The 18066-nt window shown below is 39.0% G+C and overlaps 1 protein-coding gene across 3 annotated transcripts in view; it reads left to right on the top strand.

Annotated features, from left to right (window-relative positions):
* The window catches only part of thsd7ba (thrombospondin, type I, domain containing 7Ba), an 86079-nt gene that overhangs the window by 19355 nt on the left and 48658 nt on the right, over nucleotides 1-18066 (top strand). For 2 of the 3 annotated variants that reach the window (XM_085920974.1, XM_085920976.1), the window contains 2 exons: nucleotides 6485-6799; nucleotides 8912-9088. In XM_085920974.1, the coding sequence (XP_085777100.1) occupies nucleotides 8929-9088 (160 nt within the window). In that variant the 5' untranslated portion in view covers nucleotides 6485-6799; nucleotides 8912-8928. The remainder of the gene's footprint in view (nucleotides 1-6484; nucleotides 6800-8911; nucleotides 9089-18066) is intronic. The other variant, XM_085920975.1, reaches the window with a different exon arrangement.

Raw genomic sequence — 18066 nt, forward strand, 5'->3', positions numbered from 1 at the left:
AGATGTGCACTGTGACTAGCTGGTGAGCAGTCCAAAGTTGGCTAACTCCATCTCGGCCTTGACCCAAATGAGAACAAACGCTGCAGAAAGTGCATGACTTCATAGTCTATAAGTAACTTGTGTAACCACCATTATTAAAGTAATCTTATTTATGTCAACAGTGTGCCCTCAAATCAGTATTAACACAAAGGGGACCATTGAAAAGTGATTCGTCAGCAGGCTGGAGTGTTCTACTCCTTATCAGTTTCTTTCTTAGAATTGAACCGCTTTTAATGACTTTAGAATGAACTTCGTTCTTTTAATTTCTTCTTAAATCGAGGCTTTAGACGAAAGGAGAAAAAGATTGTTGTGTGCACTGAGGGGTAACCAGCTGAAATGAACCGGTGCTGAGGAACTTTTTAATAAAGCGCTTACGCACCCGAAAGTAGAATAAGTCACTTTGAAATTACAAAATATTATTCTACTGTAATCAACTTTACGGAGGGGAAAAAAAGAGAGCAATACCATGTTCAAGAAGCTTTAAACCTCATCAGCAGCAAGTTAACTACAGTAATATGTGTTACATGAGGTTTACTTGTGTATCATCCACTCACCTATACTAAGGCTGCCCTGAAATAAATTGGACGGTCAGTCATTTCTTGAGTAAGGAGCTCAGAACCATATAATAACAATCATTGGGAGTCGGTCAGGCGGTGAGCACAAACCCACTCCTTCAGTCTATCATCTGTCATATGGAAGCATGGAGACGAAAGAGCAGCGACTCTTGCTGCGCTCATTAAAGGGTCATTGAGTTTCAGGAAATTGGTTTGAAGCCAGGATTTTCTTCCTGAGATTTTTTTTTTTAGAGACAAAGTCGAATCTTTTCAATTGAAGAATCCCCTTCAGTGAAACATGCTGGACTCAATTTTGCTTTTGATGTCAGAAGGCTATGCAAGGTCGATTAGGAATGGAAAATGACAGGGACAAGAAAAATAAACTTGGATTCAATTTTGGAAGGAATTGTAGCATTTGGAATGAAAATGGAAGATATAATTGGAAAAAAAGTCCTCTTATTGCAGCTATACAGTTCAGTGGTAGTAATTCCAGTTTATATTCTGTTTCTAGATCATAGAAAGCATGTATTGACCAGGAACTCTTTCAACTAGACTTTTTCAGATATTGTGTAAAACTATTTTTCACCATTTTTTTGTGGATAGATACTTGAGCCTTCCTCAAAACTTTATTCACATTCTGTAAGCCCAGAGCAAAACACAGTTCTGACCCTGAGAATGTTGTCTAAATTAAATAAATAAGTGATGGATGTAAATATAATTTTTGACACTGCCTCAACGCATCATCATCATCTTCCCAAATAATCCGCACTGTATTCTTTTTAAACTCACAATTAGTGGCGACACTTCTCATCAAATTTTGACATTATGCACAAGGCCCCCGAAATGTAGCTGCCAAAATAGTGTCTTCATAACAAGCTGAAGCAGGCACTTTGTTTCTGTGCGTGTCTGTCTTGCAGCACTTGAGATAAAACACCTTAGAGTGAGTGACGAATTGCATTCCATCATCTTCTGTTCGAGCTAATCAGCATCCACCATTGTGTGTCAGTTATCTGACTGTTGAGCTGCTTTGTTTGCAAAACACCTCACTGCCTCTCAGGTGCATGTCAGACATTATTTGTAAATACCACAAATTGACATCACCAATTAATTTGTCTTGATGGATTAAATTTAGACCAGGTTTGCTTCCAATTAATTCATGCATACAAAGTGAAGCAAGTATAAAGTAAAATATTAGGACTAAGACGGCACTATTCCTTTCCCATCCTTACAAACCGAACTGGATCAATATAAGGTAAGGGTTTAATCCCTAGAACACCCTTTAATCGATAAAGTAAGTCACCCGTTAAAGTGGCTTTTCTCAAAATGGAAGCATCATTTCCAGTAACAAATGCTGAACAAGCCTCCTCTTGTCGTCCCGCCTCTGCTTTCCATTCACTCCGATAATCCAAGTGTCCACAAATTGAGCATTACGCCCTGTCTGGCTGCTTCTCACAATTGTACTCAGCCCTTAAATCAGCCTAAATGCGCAGGTTATATTGCACCTTTAAAAATATGAGGAGTTCAACATCCAAGTCTGAGTGCGTGTGCTTGTCAATTCTTTAGCACTCTGCAATGATGGTTAAACCTTGAGGTTAATCAATTGGCAATTGTGGCTTTCGGAAACAACAGGAATGCCTCGCTGCAATCAACAGGTGGTGGTTTTATCTGCGGCACCTCAGGAGTGTAAAAACATTTCAAATGAGGCCAGTAGCATGGTGGCAAAAATATTCCCACCCTCTGCCCTCTCTCACCTCATCCAATCGCCATTTCCTTGACTGATAATGTCACAAACACATATTTTAGCACGCAAATAAGCACAACCATGTATTGTAACGGTCTCATTGTTTGGAGCCTGAAGATAGCACAGCGTGAGATAGAAATTATTAGCGCTGCTGGCAGTGTTGATAGTTTGGGAAAGGTCAATGAACAGCGAACACAATGTTCTGACATTTGAAACTGAGAGAATGGCAAAGATAATAATTAGGTTTTGTGATTAATGTAAATTCTAGAATCATGACTTGATGGAAAACAAATGACCAAACTTAGGTATTTACTCTTTTAGGTTTTTCAACATACCGTACAGTATATTCAATACAGTCTGATGCCATTTCAAAATTTAATTACCACCCTAATTGTGGTCAGATCTTGATTCAAAATAAATCAACATTTATTGAAAAAAGATATGACTACTTTGGTGCACTCGTGAACTGGCCAAAAATTGTCCATCACTATCTGTCCAGTTTAAATAGTATTTATGCTTTTCACGTCACAGGTAAACAAGAGCCTTCATACTATTCTTTGCTTTTTGCTTTTTGTTGAAGTTTTTGGTTTACATTTTTGGGAAAGTTTCATATTTTGACAACCATGTTGATGCAAACCTGAAAAGCACTGTAATTTCTACCACGAGCATCTGCTAAATTCACTCAGTGCCAGTCAAGCACAGGGCAATTGTGCACAGCATACTAAGTGGGGAATGACCCACACAATCACTACACTACGATTTACCCTAAGGGCTGACAGCTGAATCTTAGTTACAATTTGAATTTTGTACAGTTATGTAAATAAATGTATTGTAAACAAAACATATTGTAGAGAATGTTGATTTTTACCAAAACAAAAATAGCTGGTACGCCGTTGTGGGTGTGAACACACCAGACTTGATATGCCCGTTACGATCTAATAATTTATCACTGATTCTGAGGGTTATTTATGATTGAAATTATTTTTTAGGACATATTCATTGCTTATCGTAAGAGGCAGGCTCACATTCCCTTTTGTCCGTCATCGTCTAACTGATCTTCCGCTGACACGCGTCGCCAATTTCTTGGGACTAGAAATCCACATGGCTCTCGGTACATTAAAGCCGCTTTCTAGAGGAACATACGGAGTCCAGGTGTCTGTGCGACTACTGACCCATGTTATCAGGCTGCCTCAGCTACCCGACTCTCAAAATTAATCCTGACGCCGTCACGCCACCCCCTTGTTCGCCGTGATGGCGCCCTCCCAGAGCAACAATTCCCTCTGGGTCCTCCATAGTCACGACTCAGATACGCTCACCTGCATATCCTGGTCCCACAAGACGTTGCTTTCAATTGAAAAAAGGACTGCGTGACCAGGATTATAGCCAGTTCTGCATTAATTATAGTTTTTTTTTTTTTTTTTTAAATGAAGGGAGGTTGTGAGGCCAGGCGGGCGGAACAGCCACACACAACAAATCCGATTATCCAGGAATGGTTTGTTTCTCTTTCAGGCTCTCTGTCCCTCATTTTTTTTTCTCTTTTTTGTGTGGACTCATTTCAGAGGCATTTGATTTGTGCTGTTGTTGTCACATTCTGCCCTAACTTCTCACCAGGGTCCACGGCAGTCCTTTCCTCCTCCTCCACCTTCTGTAATGATTAATTTCCTGAAACACAACCAATTAGCATTCCGGAAAAGGCAGATAAGAAATGTCCTTTCACCTCCAGCAACCACAGTATCATCCATGTTTTTCCTCAGAGACTTATCTCGTTCTTATCGGATATGTTTACACTAGTGAAGCTCATCATTTTGCAGCTTTTGTGTTTGTGTTTGCGCTGCATCAATTTTACATTTTCAGTGAGACCCCATTTCATGTTTCATGTTTCGGATGAAATATTTATTGCATGAGACTAGTATCCAGTTGGATAAGGTTTATATAATACAGGACTGCAATGAGGCCTTTTCTTAATCTCAAAGACAGCTATTTTTTGTTGAAAAAGAGTAAATATTGCATAAAAATAGATGTATGATAAATAGGATATTTGTTGATGAATAGTTTTGATGCATGGGGCAATTATTGAGGGAGAAAGAAGACTACTGAGCTGAGGGCCTTGGTGGAACATTAGTTCAGACTTTGCTGAAGTAAGATTTTCCAATCATATCTAATTTTATTTCTCTAATTCAATTAACTCTGTGGAGTACGCATACATTTGCCCTTTTTCCAAATGAAGTCAGTCTCATTACACTTTATAAGTAATCAATGTAATTCAGCAATCCTCTGAAGATGTCCTTTCCTGTCTGCTGGATGAGCTTCCAACCCAAGTCAATCTAAAAATAAAGAGAGACAACAAGAAAGTTAATAGCTGGGCTGTGTTTCATCAGTACCGCCTTGGGACCATATTTTTACGAAATAAACATCTTGCATCTTATCTTGAGGAACACTTGAAAGAAGCATATGCAACAAACATGGAGCACTTTTATGTAATTATATTCAATCAAGCGTAGACAGTTTAACTTGTGTGGTGCTATTATTTGGTCATAGTGTCGTAGCATATCTCTATTTGCTCATGCTCTGTAGCCAGTACTTTGACCCCGTCAACTTGCCTATCTAGCCAGACCACGGCAAAGCGAGGCAACCAAAGTACTTCCATGCCACAAGGATAAAAAAGTGGCTGATTGAGTTCACAACCCTTGCCTCAAGAGCAGTTGTCCTGCCTGTTTGCTTGCAGTGCAGAGATAGGACTCTCCAAAATATTAGTTATCCAAAATTGTAGATTCTGACACAAATGTGGTGAATGTCAGTGCTTGACAATTGAGGGTGAAAATGTTCTCCTTGGGGCAGAATGACCTGTCGTGAACTTGTCAATTGCATCTTCATTGCATTTATTTATATATTTTATTATTATATCTATTATATCTATTTTATATATATATATATATATATATATATATATATATAAATAATTCCTATGCAGATAGCAACCCGGATTTTATTGATGTGAGACAGCAGTGCGAAACAATACCAATAATCAAGTCTAGACGAGACTTTTGCAGTGTTAATAAAGGTCTGTCTAATTAATGTGACTAAGCAGCACCTTTGTGGCATTTGGGGTTTATTTATTGTGTTTTCAGAAGAGACTTGTTCTTACAGAGCCAAGCTTATTGATGCCTGAGAGGAAAAGCAAACTAAAGCATCAAAACGCCGGGGGAAATAAAGTCGAGGTGACTGGGATCTTGGGGCTTTCAGGAACATGGCCGGGAAGATCAACAAAAGAGTGAAACTTGTGAGCTGGGCCTAAAAAGAAGCTAATGGGACTGTGTGGGGAAACAAGGGGAGTAGTTGTTGATGAAAGAATTGTGGTTATTTCAAGCATGATTTGGAGTACTACAGCAACAACAACAAAATGCAAACGACATCGCAGCGTGCCATAGCTCCCACCCCCTCCCCATAGGGTGTTAAGTAAACAGATTAAATGTGAGGCCAGGGGTGGTGTTGTGCAGTTTCTGACAGAATGCCGTATTTTCCGCCGTTCTTTCTGCCTTGCTTTATAATGAGTCACTTAGAAACATATTGCATCTGTATGGGGCTGCAAAGATTTTGTGTGTGCTTGTATGACTTGCTGTCCATTTGATTGGTGGAGCAAATGTTGATAGTGGCTACATTGGCTTGATGATGCAACTAAAATAAATCAGGCCAAAACCTGAATATACAAATACAACTATCAAACAGAATGTGGCTTATTGTAAAACTACTCTGACAGGTACTAGTTATTCCCAAAGTTACTTATGAGTAAATCTAGCTTGTTACTACCCACTTCTGACAAAGCAAGAGGAAGAAAAAAATCACATTTTTTACATTTGCTCCAAACAAATGCACCATACTGATTAATACAAATGTATGAAGTAACACAGGAATGGTAAAATTTCTGTTTCCATGGCAACATATGAACACAATGAATTTTGGAACACTGTGTACTGTATGTACGACTCAAAAAATATTTTGGTTCTAATGGACACGAATGCATTCTATTTTGCTGTTTTTGCCTAACAGCTACACATCAAAAGAATCTTTAGGTCATTTTTGTGTGAACTGACGATTAGTTCTTACATCAGATCTTTCATACATCTGTATTCTGTCTCCTCCCAACCTTCAGACCCGGTCTCTTAGCTGACTCCAGTACCAGGCTCAGCAGGTGTCTCCTCGACATATCCGACGCCAGGGGCTTAATAGTACAAGGTGCAGCCGGAGGTGTGACACTGTCCCAGCTTGCGACACATTGATTCGCACAGGATTAAGCCACTGGATGGTGCTTGAGGTGGAGGACCTGATACATCTGATTTACCCCGCCTGTCAGACTTAACGTCTTTGGAGGCCTCGTCTGCCTTGCTAGTAAAGCCACAGAAGGGCTGCTCCCTAACTGAACTGACAACATTGCCCCAAAGGGATGACTGGAAATCATCTTGATCAGGTACAATGTTTATTTGCAAAAATTTCTAGTGTGTATAGAAAATATTAGTTGTTTATGCCTCCATATCCCAATTGAGCCACTTGTGAGGGTGAGGCTCAATAAAATAGTTTATTCATTCAGCCGTTGAGCCACATTTTGCAGTAGTACAATGTAAACAAGAAATTGAATTAGCGTCAAAGTTAAAGGTAAAATAATTAGAAATGGATGCTTGTGCTTGTTTGGTTGTTGTTGTTTTGTCTGTTTTGATTAGAACACCTTGGCAGACTCTAAAGAGCGGTTGATTCCCTTTTGTTCAATAACAACCGACTCGATATCCTTTTGCCGTCTCGAGACAAGAAAATGAAGTAAGACGAGAAAAGCAAAAAAAAAAAAAAGATCAGGAGAGTTTGAGGGGATTGCTCATAGCTTCCACAAGCATAATCACAGGTTCCCATCTAAAATTCTTTGAAGGAAACATCAAATAAGTCATGTTTGGTGGGAATTTTTCTTTTAATAACTTTAATCCAAGCACAGCAACTTTATGGGCAAAATTGGCTCGATTTGAATCACTCAGATGTATCCGAACAAGACTTATTCGTGTCTGCATTTGAAAGGGGCGAGGGAGGGGGGGATTCAATCATAATCTTTTAAACATTGAATCGGAGCGCCATATTTTCCATTACATTTAGATCTGTCAAGATAATTTCTTCAAATTGTGAAAGCCAGAAATGTCCCTTGGGTCAACTGGGTGATGGTGCTAAATCTTTCCTTATCAAATTAGCCATTCATTTTAATAGATGGAATCAAACATCCATTACCCAGACCACCTGTGAGGGAGAATCCGGTCGAGCGTTCCTCATCCGTGAAAGATGTGTACGGCAAATCCGGCGAATGAGCCGCAGACAAGATAGGCGGGCAGATTGCCTTCCATCAGATCACGCCGTATCTAACAGGAGGCACTGCGGCATCTGAGCCACACTGCTCTATATGCCAGGTTTTCTGGAGCTACTGAGCACTTGGCACACTTCCATTGACCCAGATATTTAACAGTTAGGAGATTTTCTTTTCACAGATTTTCACGATAGCCAGACGGCTGCAGCTCAAGCTTGAACTGTATAAATGCTTTAAACTCTGAAAAGCAACATTTGGAGTTATCCTGTCAACTGTGGTTACCTCAAACAGAAATACAGACCGGGTCGAGATTTACTGCTTTTGGTGCAATTTGTCAGTTTAAAGCCAACCTATACACAAAATATATTTCCTTGACACCAGAATAAAAACACAACAAATTAAAAAGAAATACCTTCTTTACCATAAATTTTAAATGCTGAATTGCTGAACTTGTAACACTAGAAAATTAGATAAATAAACATCCCGATGCTTTGTTTACATCCATCTTGGAGGCCAGTGAGGCTTCCGACCGCACGTCATATCAAATTCAAAGAAAAATTGAACAGTCAAGTTGACATCTGGAAACTCATCCGGGCAACGAGCCATCTGTATTTCCTCATTAAACCCAACTTAAACAACCATCTAATTTTGCTTACCAGAGTCAAATTAAGCATATATTTATTCAAACACCTTACATGTTTTGAATCAGGACGGATTGCCAATCAGCACGTGTCCATTAAAAGGAATACATTCTCAACTGGTATCACTGGGGTTTTTTTTTTTTGGGGTCGAGCGAGGGGGGGGGGTCGAGCGGATTAAATTCTGTCATCATATCTGTCGGTGGAGCACAATTGAAGGCCTGTGAATCCACTACTAATCCCTCTTAACACTATTAGGACCAAAATCCATGTACCTACCGGTAGTAGCCGAGAATCATAAATAAGCCCTAATAAAAAAGCCACATATCCTTCCTATTACGCCATGATTTAAGTCTCTTCAACACTTCCACTTGTATTGTACGTTAGGAGGAGGCCTTGACTAATTATTTATGGTCGTTTTTAACAAAGGAACGCCAGGCAATATATCAAAGCAGCACGTTAGGATTCATGAATCAACGTTGTGTTGAAAGTTAAGGGACACAGATTTTTTTTTTTTTTGAAGGCTCACAATGTGGATCTTCTTCTGTTGGACCTTGTTTACTTTTAAGAGAGTTTCTGATGACCTTTCTGTCTTTCCCCCCAGGAGTAAGAGAGGACGCAATGGGCTGGACTATGACTTTAAAGGATGACTTTGGGGTCATTGTCTGGGCACGGGGAACTGGGAAACGCCTCTGTTTCTTCGTCCTCTGCTCAGTCTTACTCATCCATGTGCGATCTGATATTGTCTTTCATATGGATCATCAGTTCACATGGAAAACAGGTAACGATTTATTTATTTTTGCCAAGTGTTCATCTAAATAAAACCACCTTGATTTCCACTGTGAATCATTTATTATGTATTGTTGGTAATTCAAAGCAGCACTAGACGAGGAGGTATTAATGTATTAATTCCTGTTATTTTTTGATGCGATAGGAGAATTTCTATGAATGTTCCTGTTTTGAGTGAATTGTTGTATCGAGCAGGCTTATTCTACCGGGAGCGGTAGTGACACAGAGGAGGCATCATAACTGCTCATCATCACACTGTAGGCACAGAAATAACATCTGTCTTAATGGTTACATGCCGGGCTTGGCCTGTTAGGTTAATGCACATTGAAGAGACAATATTTGGAAAGTGAACCCCTCCACGAAGGGAAGCTCTTTTTTTTTTTTTTTTTTTCCTACATAATACCCAAATAACGTTACGGTGATTGGTTTTCCTGTATGTTATGTCTTGAATGGCATTGGTAATTTTAAGATGTGTTATTGCTAAAATTTTGATCAGTCTCTCTTTCCAAAAAAAAAGCAATTCATCCTTAGCTCGCTTCACAAGTTCAATCGGAAATGCACTTGCAAAGCAGCTTGAGGAAGAAAATGTGACTTTACCAGACAAAAGGGGCCCCTTGCTGGGTGATTAGTGCGCTCACTTCCCACTTTGTGTCTGGCTAATGACATTGCCTAAGTGATAAAGAGGCTGATTAATTTCACTTGAAGGAACTCGTGTTCAAAATGGATGGAATTATGAAAAAATCCCGGGTGAGGTTCTGAAGTGTTTACGAGTCACCGTTGGCGGCATGTCATTGTATGAAACGCTGTAAAGAAAATTTGAATCTTGAGTTGCTTTGCCTCAGAATATGTCAGCCTTTAAGTGAAGGAAAACACTTTGAAAAACTTTGAGGGTTAAGGGTCAATCAATTGTTGCATTAATCAGTAGAAGGTTGTGATTTAGTTGGCTGACGATCACAGCAGTGTGCTGTTTTCATCATTTTCATCCTTGGCTTTTTTATATAACTACTAAAAAAGAATAAATTTCAAAACATGGATAATCTAACATGTAATTTTTTTGAAAGCTCTGCTCTACGTTATGCAAAACCACACAATTGAGGATGTCTTTGGAGGCCAGACGCAATGTGGAGTGAATCTTTTGTGAGTTGCCGGGAGTCAAACAGAGCTGGATCTATTTAAGCTTGACCTTCATCAGCACCATGGAGAGCGGAATATAGCTCGGAAACACTGTAGCTAATGGTATCATTATTCCCTTTTTCTGCATAGAAAAGTCTTTTGACAGTCAAAAGCCCACCCATCAACCCAAGTGAAGTCATTTGGCAATTATATCCCAAAAGACTTGCATTAATTGTGCAGTTGGAACTAAATTATTCATTTCCTGTGCAAATGTTTCTCTTGAAGTAAAATGACAAATCAAGAGCTATAATGTGTGAGTGAGTAGTTGGAGCAACTTTAAAAAGATGTTTATGATAAAATTTGTATTATTTTTAGCCACAGCTATACTGATAGGTCACTTTTTGTTTTTGTTGTTGAATTTATTCAATTTTATTTCAAGTGGTTGCACAAAATGAAATAATCTGGATCCCAAACATGGTCAACATCCAGATGGTTTTATTTTGTGCAAACACTAGATGAAATAAAAAACAAAATTTCTTGTTGGAAAAAAATCATGACTCAACACGCTGGGTTCAATGCCCTCAGACCCATTTGGATCCAGCGCTCAGTTAGCAATTTCCCCCAATTTGGGTTGCTTTTGACCCGGCGGTTTTAAGAGTATGTTCTGACTCTGCAATTTAAAATATTGCTTACCGTCTATTGTTGCATTTTTGCTCTGAGGCAAAACAAATAATTGGCTGCATTTAAGATATTTTAAAAATGGGACCCAGGTCAGCTTTTTTCTGCCATGTCAACACTGAAAATTGAGCATGACCTATGATCAGTTGAATGGGTGGAACCTTACTGCTTGGTCACGCTGGCTTTTAAACAGAAATGTCAAAGGCTTCAATACAAACAACAATCCAGCTTCATCATAAGTATTCTTGCCCAAGGACACTTTGACCTATTGATATGAATGACCCGCCTCTCTTCTGATCACGTGTTACATTGACCCTGACTTCCTCTCATAAATGTCTGTACTGGAAGATGCGGGGCGGATTCTTGGCATTTATCTCGACCTCTAGTGAAAGGCTTTCCTCTCTTCCTTTTTTTTCAATCGTACTGAATGTGATTCTTTGTAGCCTCACACTATAAAATACTATTTTATCAATGCTGATATTGTGGTGTATGTTCTTGATTTCATTTTAGCTAGCACAGTTGTGTACCAAGCTTAAATTGTAAGGTGCTTGGTTATGAAGTTGAAATGCCTTCAAATCCTTCAAAAAACCAAATAATTGGAGTCAAGATATCATCCGACGTGTATTTATTTTTCACTCTTACAAAGACAACAGGAGGACTAAAGTGATATCTTTCTTCCACATACTTGAGTGCACGGCACAATTGCGTTGGGTTTTGTCAGCCAAGGCTAAAATTAAACATCGTTTCTATCGCTGTAAACGATGTGGTGACTTTTTACTCGTAAATGGAGCGAGTCAGTGAACGAAGCAATCATTGTGAAAATAGAGAAATCAATAAAAGATTTTCCTAGATGAGAAGAGGCTCGTTTTCTGCCAGATTATTTAGGAAGCTTACTGGGCCAAAGCCTGAGGATTCGCTCTTGTTCCGGGCTCGTGTTCGAGGGGAAAAAAATGAACTAATTTGAGCAGAGATACAGTCGGGCAATAATGCTTTCATTTCAATGTCTAGATGCATAGTGGTGTGCCTTCAAAGCTGAAATCAAGGACGAGTACTGCAGGACAATAAACTGTGAGGAGCTTAGAGCCTTCCATGACAATGTGCTGGCTGCTTTACAAATGGCTTTTTTTTCTCAGTGTGAAATGTGGTGGAGGAAGAAACACAATGGAATGGTTGGATTTAAATCGGTCGTGTGACTCTCTAAACTAAATGTCTCATGAATGCTCTGTCAGATGATATATATTTTTTTAAATAGTGAATAATGTTTTTGATGATAGCATTGTTTTGAAAATTGTAAAAGGTTGTTTGGCTATAATGATGGAAGATCAATTAAGGGCTTGACCACAATTATAAACTTAATATCCAAGTATGAGCCTATTGAGCCTTTTTCGTTGCTGGTCTCATTATTTCCCACCAACTTTCTTTGAAACTCATCTTTGAACATTCTTATACACTTTGGCTGTTGACTTTGCATGAGACTTAAATTTGGTTTGAATAATTTTGAGTTAATAATAATAATTAAATGATTGATTTGTTTTACCTGTTTGTTGTCACACGACTTAATTTCGAGCACTTTGTATGCAGTGGTGGTTGCTTCAAAGTGCTCTACAAATACATTTGAGTAGAATCTGTTAACACACACTAATAAAATATTATGATAATAGGATGCTAACGTGTTGACACAATATTTATACTATAGTAAAGATTCACTCTTCACAATGAGCTTGATAAAAAGTCATATCAGTAAAAGTGTTGCTTTATTTTTTATTTTGGCACTATGATGTCCCTGTTTTGACATTTTCAGTAGTGTGCAGTGACAATCTCCAAATGAAAATTTTTATGATGATGATGACTGTCTATGGCAAACATTTAAACTCCAAACTGCCTTGCATGCCCAAGAGCGGATATCAGCTATAAAACATCTTGTTATCAATGGCAGATTTAACCACTTTGTCCTTCGGATCACCTGAATGTTTACTCTTCAAGCACAGTGTCGTAGAGACTCTGATGGATTTTATGGAGTTTGGCATACATTGAACTATGAATCCCAATTTTTTTTTTCGGCAATTATAGCATCCGACGCACCACACCGGAACCAAAATCTCATTGCATTTTATAATTGGCACCTATTTTTGAATGATATAAAGATGTAGCAGCAGATTACACAAGCGCCGTTGATTCTCTCTGAGCGTATGCCATCGCTATTTGAAGTTTGATGTTGTAACTGACCCAATTGTTTTCAAATGTCACAACTACTTCGGTCCAAATGCAGCGGGTGCGTCATCAAGAGGAAAACAAACTCTCGAGGAAATTTAGTTTCCTTGCCAAAGCGAAAGGGCATGACTGAAAATTATACTAACATTGAGGAGGATCAGATAGCAAACAAGCGGATGTGGAAAGCACAAAAGAATGCTTGAAAAGCTGAGAAGACACTTTATCGCAGTTGATCTGAACTCTGTGTTGGCGCACGGAATCTTGTTCTTGATGTTCAAGTTGTTCGATTTAGAAAAGCTTATTGCGACACAACCACACCAGAATGAAACCGTTTATGTAAAAAACGATACTTCCAATCTGATTTCCGTTGTTAAGGGTTTTTTGTACAATACACTTTTTACCCAACAGCAAATGATTAATGGGCTTCTTTGTACACAGCAAACTTGCCACATTGACTAAATTATTTCATTCTGAACTGTGGTAAGTCGTTTAAAAAGTACAGAAGGGGGTTGATTCATCACGGAATCAACTAATTGTGACAAACACTGAAAAAAAATCATCTTTCTGAGCCTTGTTCTGCTTGTTTAGCAGTTGTTAATATAAAAAAAAGAAGGTTCTACTGCCACTTTCGTATAACTGTACTGACAAACTACTAGCTGTTAAAGATGGGTTTTCCCAGAAGCTTTTCAACACTCAGGTTGAACTTGTGTTTGCCCTTCTGTCAGGAAATTAGAGCGAGGTGTAGAAACACACTGTCATCATGACAAATCTCCCAACGTACTCAATATTTTGCTCTTAAAACCTCAATTTCCAAAAGGTATTCTCACAGACAAGCTTTCATAAACAGTGTTTTTCCACAGCGACAGCGAGGCTTTTGCTTCACCTTTACCAGAAAGCATCTAGTCGTATCTTGATGCTTTTAGGTTTTACTTCTGAAAGGGGAAGCGGGAGGAACGCAAGGCCATGTGCACGTTGGAACCAAGGGGTTAATAATAACTGAACTTTATCTTGTAAATGAAAATATCCATCTTGGTGGATGTTGTTCATGAGGACGGACGATAGGTCACATGGGTAAATAACTCCCACTTGATATTAAAAAAAGAAGCTCCAGTGAAGAGAGTTGGAAGAAGGAAGACATTTACTTTCCTGACCCTTGAAGCGTTTTAAATGTCACATTAAATGTTTTTGGAGGTTCACAATTAAATTTGGTAATATCTTGGTGGAATAGTGTAGAGAAGAAAATGTTTGGACAGAAAGTGACAAAATTTAAAACAATGCATGACGACATTGTAAAAAAATAAATAAATAAAAATAAAGCCGCTGAGCTTTTTGCGTTCCAACATGGCAAATTTGAAAAGAGCAGGATTCTTCTTTTTATTTTTTTTCATCCGTACTTCGAAGTCATTTTCTTGTTAAAAGTAGCTCTTGTAGTGAACATGTCGTTCTTCTGGAAAAAAAAAATAAGCTATCTTCTTCTGATAACTAAAAGAGTCTAAGAAGGGATTTTTCACAACCTGGATTACGCCACACTCGTGCCACTTTGGTGTTCCGTTTTCAAATCATTCCGTCGCAGAGGACGACACAACAGAAAAGAAAGCTTCTTTCTTTCAGGCCATGCACAACAACGTGTCAAAACATCCCACTGTCAACGCTTACTTAGCGACACTTATGCAAATTTGATGCCGTGCTTTGACGCAAGTTCTTGTGCCCGTTGACAGTAATTTCTAAAAGCCGCAGCGAGGAAGCACAGGCCAATTTGAGGCAAGGCCGAGTGAGTGCACGCCGCATGCAAGTGTTTCTTCTGCTCACGTTGTGGAAATAAGGTTAGGGTGGATTGTTTTGCAAATGTCATCTGTGTTTTTGTTCTAGACCAAACGTCTTTGCAATAAAATAGCATGAGCAAACAATAATGTAGGGTTACATCGTTGCAGCAAACCCTCTCGTCTTCATACTCATTATTAACTAATTTAAGATGTTAAAAATATCCCAGACAAATCAAATAACTTTTGATTGCGTGCTGTTTGAGAAGCATCGTAAAAGTTCACTCTGCTGGAGCTGTGCAGCATTGTATTACTTCAAGATTTAAAGTCAGGGATTCACGTCTGTGCAATGAATAATATGGAATGCGTTTTTTAAGCTAAATAAAAAATTTGAAATACGCCAAGAATCATTTAGCTGAACAAAATGTGAAAATGAGAAGCAAATGGCATTACTTTATTCAATATCGGCATTTTCTGTTTATACCTGCTATTCATTTTAACGACATCCTCGTCTAAGGGCTGATATGTTTTATTGAAGTATTTACTTCACAGTGAGCCAGAAAGCGAATCCGCATCTTCGCTGTTGACCTTGTTCTTTTGTAAGTTGGGACAGAAAGGGGCATTCGGAACTTTGAAGTTAGAAATTTAATTGTGCATCACTAGATTTAGTTTTGATTTGTAATTTCTATTGACCGATGTAAATATCTGGGAAATAATGCAAGAACAAGGGGATGCGTTGAACTTCACCCCTGCATATTTCTGTTTTAATTAAAGATGTGAGTTTGTTCATCTTTTTGATGCATTTAGCACTTTAATTTCCCTCCACAAAGGCCCATTCACAGCCAGGTAGGCAGTGCAGAGGTGCAATGGGTGGCTGAGTTGGTGGAAACTATCATTTTGTATTTGACCTCACAAATTGAGCATCTGAAGGGAGCAATTGAAGGGCGTGTAACCTTGGATGGTTGCTCTCCAGTCTTCTCTTATTCTTTCAAAATTCAATCAAGCGGTCCCAAAATGAAGCAATAACTCAAACTTGAATGGCATCTGATCTGCTTCACATGAAAATTTGTTTACCTTGTCAAGTGAAAATCGACATGCATATAAACACACACGCACACACATTTTCCAGAATCTCCCACATCCCCAAAACATGGTTGGTAGGCCAATTGAGGACTTTAAATTGTCCCCAAGTATGAGTGCGAGTACGGATGGTTGTTCGTCGCTGTGTGTCCTGCGATTGGCTGGCAACCATTTCAGGGTGTTCCCCGCCTACTGCCCGATGACGGGTGGGATCGGCTCCAGCACGCCCGCAACCCCCGTGGGGACAAAGCAGTTCAGAAGATGGATGGATGAGACAAGTGATGACTGTTGAGCTGGTGTGCCCTTGTACTTGTTGTGTCTTGCGCATGTTTCTGTGAAGGTTAACCACATAAAAATGCCATAAAAATATTTCATGGCTATTTGGAATTAATTGAAAAACTCTTGGCCATTCTTTGGAGCAAATGCACTCAATCAATTAAGCTTGAAAAATATTTTTGCTCATTTAATCAGTCATTTAAAAAGTCCCTTATTTATTTATTTATAAATATGTTTTGGGGGAAATGTATTTGATTAAAATAAATTATATATATGTTTGTCACTAATAAACTATTTATGTGTTTATTTATTTGTTTATTTGTTTGTAAATTTGCTTATTGCCTGCTTTGTGTGAAGTTGCTTGAGTGGTAATTTAATTGACAGAATCATAGCTTTTCTACACAAAGCATCAAGATCTTAGGCAGTCTGGAATTCCCGCTTGTGAGATGTAAAAATCAAGCAGGGAGGAAAAAAAAAATCCCAACCTTTCATGTTCATTTCCCTTAATGGAGTGGTTTTGTTCAGAAGCCACTCGCCATGCAGGAGTGCTCTGTCTTTGTCAGCACGAACGCTTGCATCCCCCAGCAGCAGACTGAGTTGCAAGTAAATAGGTTACCAACTGGTAATATTTCTTATGTCAACGTGCATGTTATTTCTACCCCTCTTCCCTCCTGAGTTTGATAATTAATCGCATAGTATTTATCCCCCGGGTGGTTGCGCCATTTCAAAGCTCTCTGCCAAATTTAGTGAGATGTCTTCACTGAGTCCTACGCACTGTGAGACGGAAAGCAATGCTAATGATGTTCTCATTGTTTGAATAGCGGCTTCTATGGAGACCCGTTAAAATAGCCTACTCTGTTTACTGTCTATTTGACCCAGTGGGAACCACACGAGAGACACCGCGAGGTGAAACAAAATGGATTTTATTCGCAACCTCCCTTATGAGTCATTTTTAGGATGCACAGTGTTACTGATCCACGGCGCTTGCTTTATTCTATCCTTTGATCGCCTGCTGTGCTCAAACAGTCAAGTCAGGGGAGAAGATATTCGAGAGGGAGGCGGAACTCTGAGGGAAGAATTATACTGCCAGATATACGTTTAAGTGCTTGCCAAGGATGTACTGTATTTACATTTTGGAACAGTCACCTGTTGTATATCAAACAGCAAATGTAGCAACAAGCTTACATCATTAACTTGTGATAAAGTAGCGCTAATACAAACGGGCAGTGAAATTTTTTCTTGGAGTGCTTTAAAATGTCATCGTCAGGATTTAGTTGGACGACTTGAGTAAAATCCCACTCCAACGGCGATATGTGTGACAAACTGGCTGTCACCTCAGACCGTGAAGAAAGCTCAGATCATTTCTAAGCTTTTTCAGGAAATTTCCACGACTCGATCACCATCTGAGACTCTTTGAGGTTCCCCTGGTGGATCGTTTGAGAACTATCAACAAATGTTTTATTTTTGAGCCTACATTCTGTTGAGGAAAAAAAAAAATCAAAACTGCACATTTCCAAAATGAATTGACAATAATTCGTTTCAATAAAATGTAACTCGTGGAGAGAAACGACGCTGAGAAACTGGTGCTGATGGGCTTTGCTCAAGGGGTGCTTGGGGGACCTTTCTTGATCCAATACCATGCTCTCAGACTGATTGATTTTGAAGCACAGGGCCTCAGTCAGGCAAAATATGTGAAACTCAAAAAGTCAACGAGGCTCCCCCCAACACATCAATTTCCTGCTCTGTTGGTTGTTGGGGACTTTAATTCTATCCATTGACTGAAAATGCAGATCACTGTTGATGTGATATTCTAATGGACCGTAAACATTAAACCACTTGTAAATCAATGCGG

Source organism: Syngnathus leptorhynchus, chromosome 9 (assembly GCF_054491065.1).
Source record: "Syngnathus leptorhynchus isolate UIUO chromosome 9, UIUO_Slep, whole genome shotgun sequence".
Lineage (NCBI taxonomy): Eukaryota > Metazoa > Chordata > Actinopteri > Syngnathiformes > Syngnathidae > Syngnathus > Syngnathus leptorhynchus.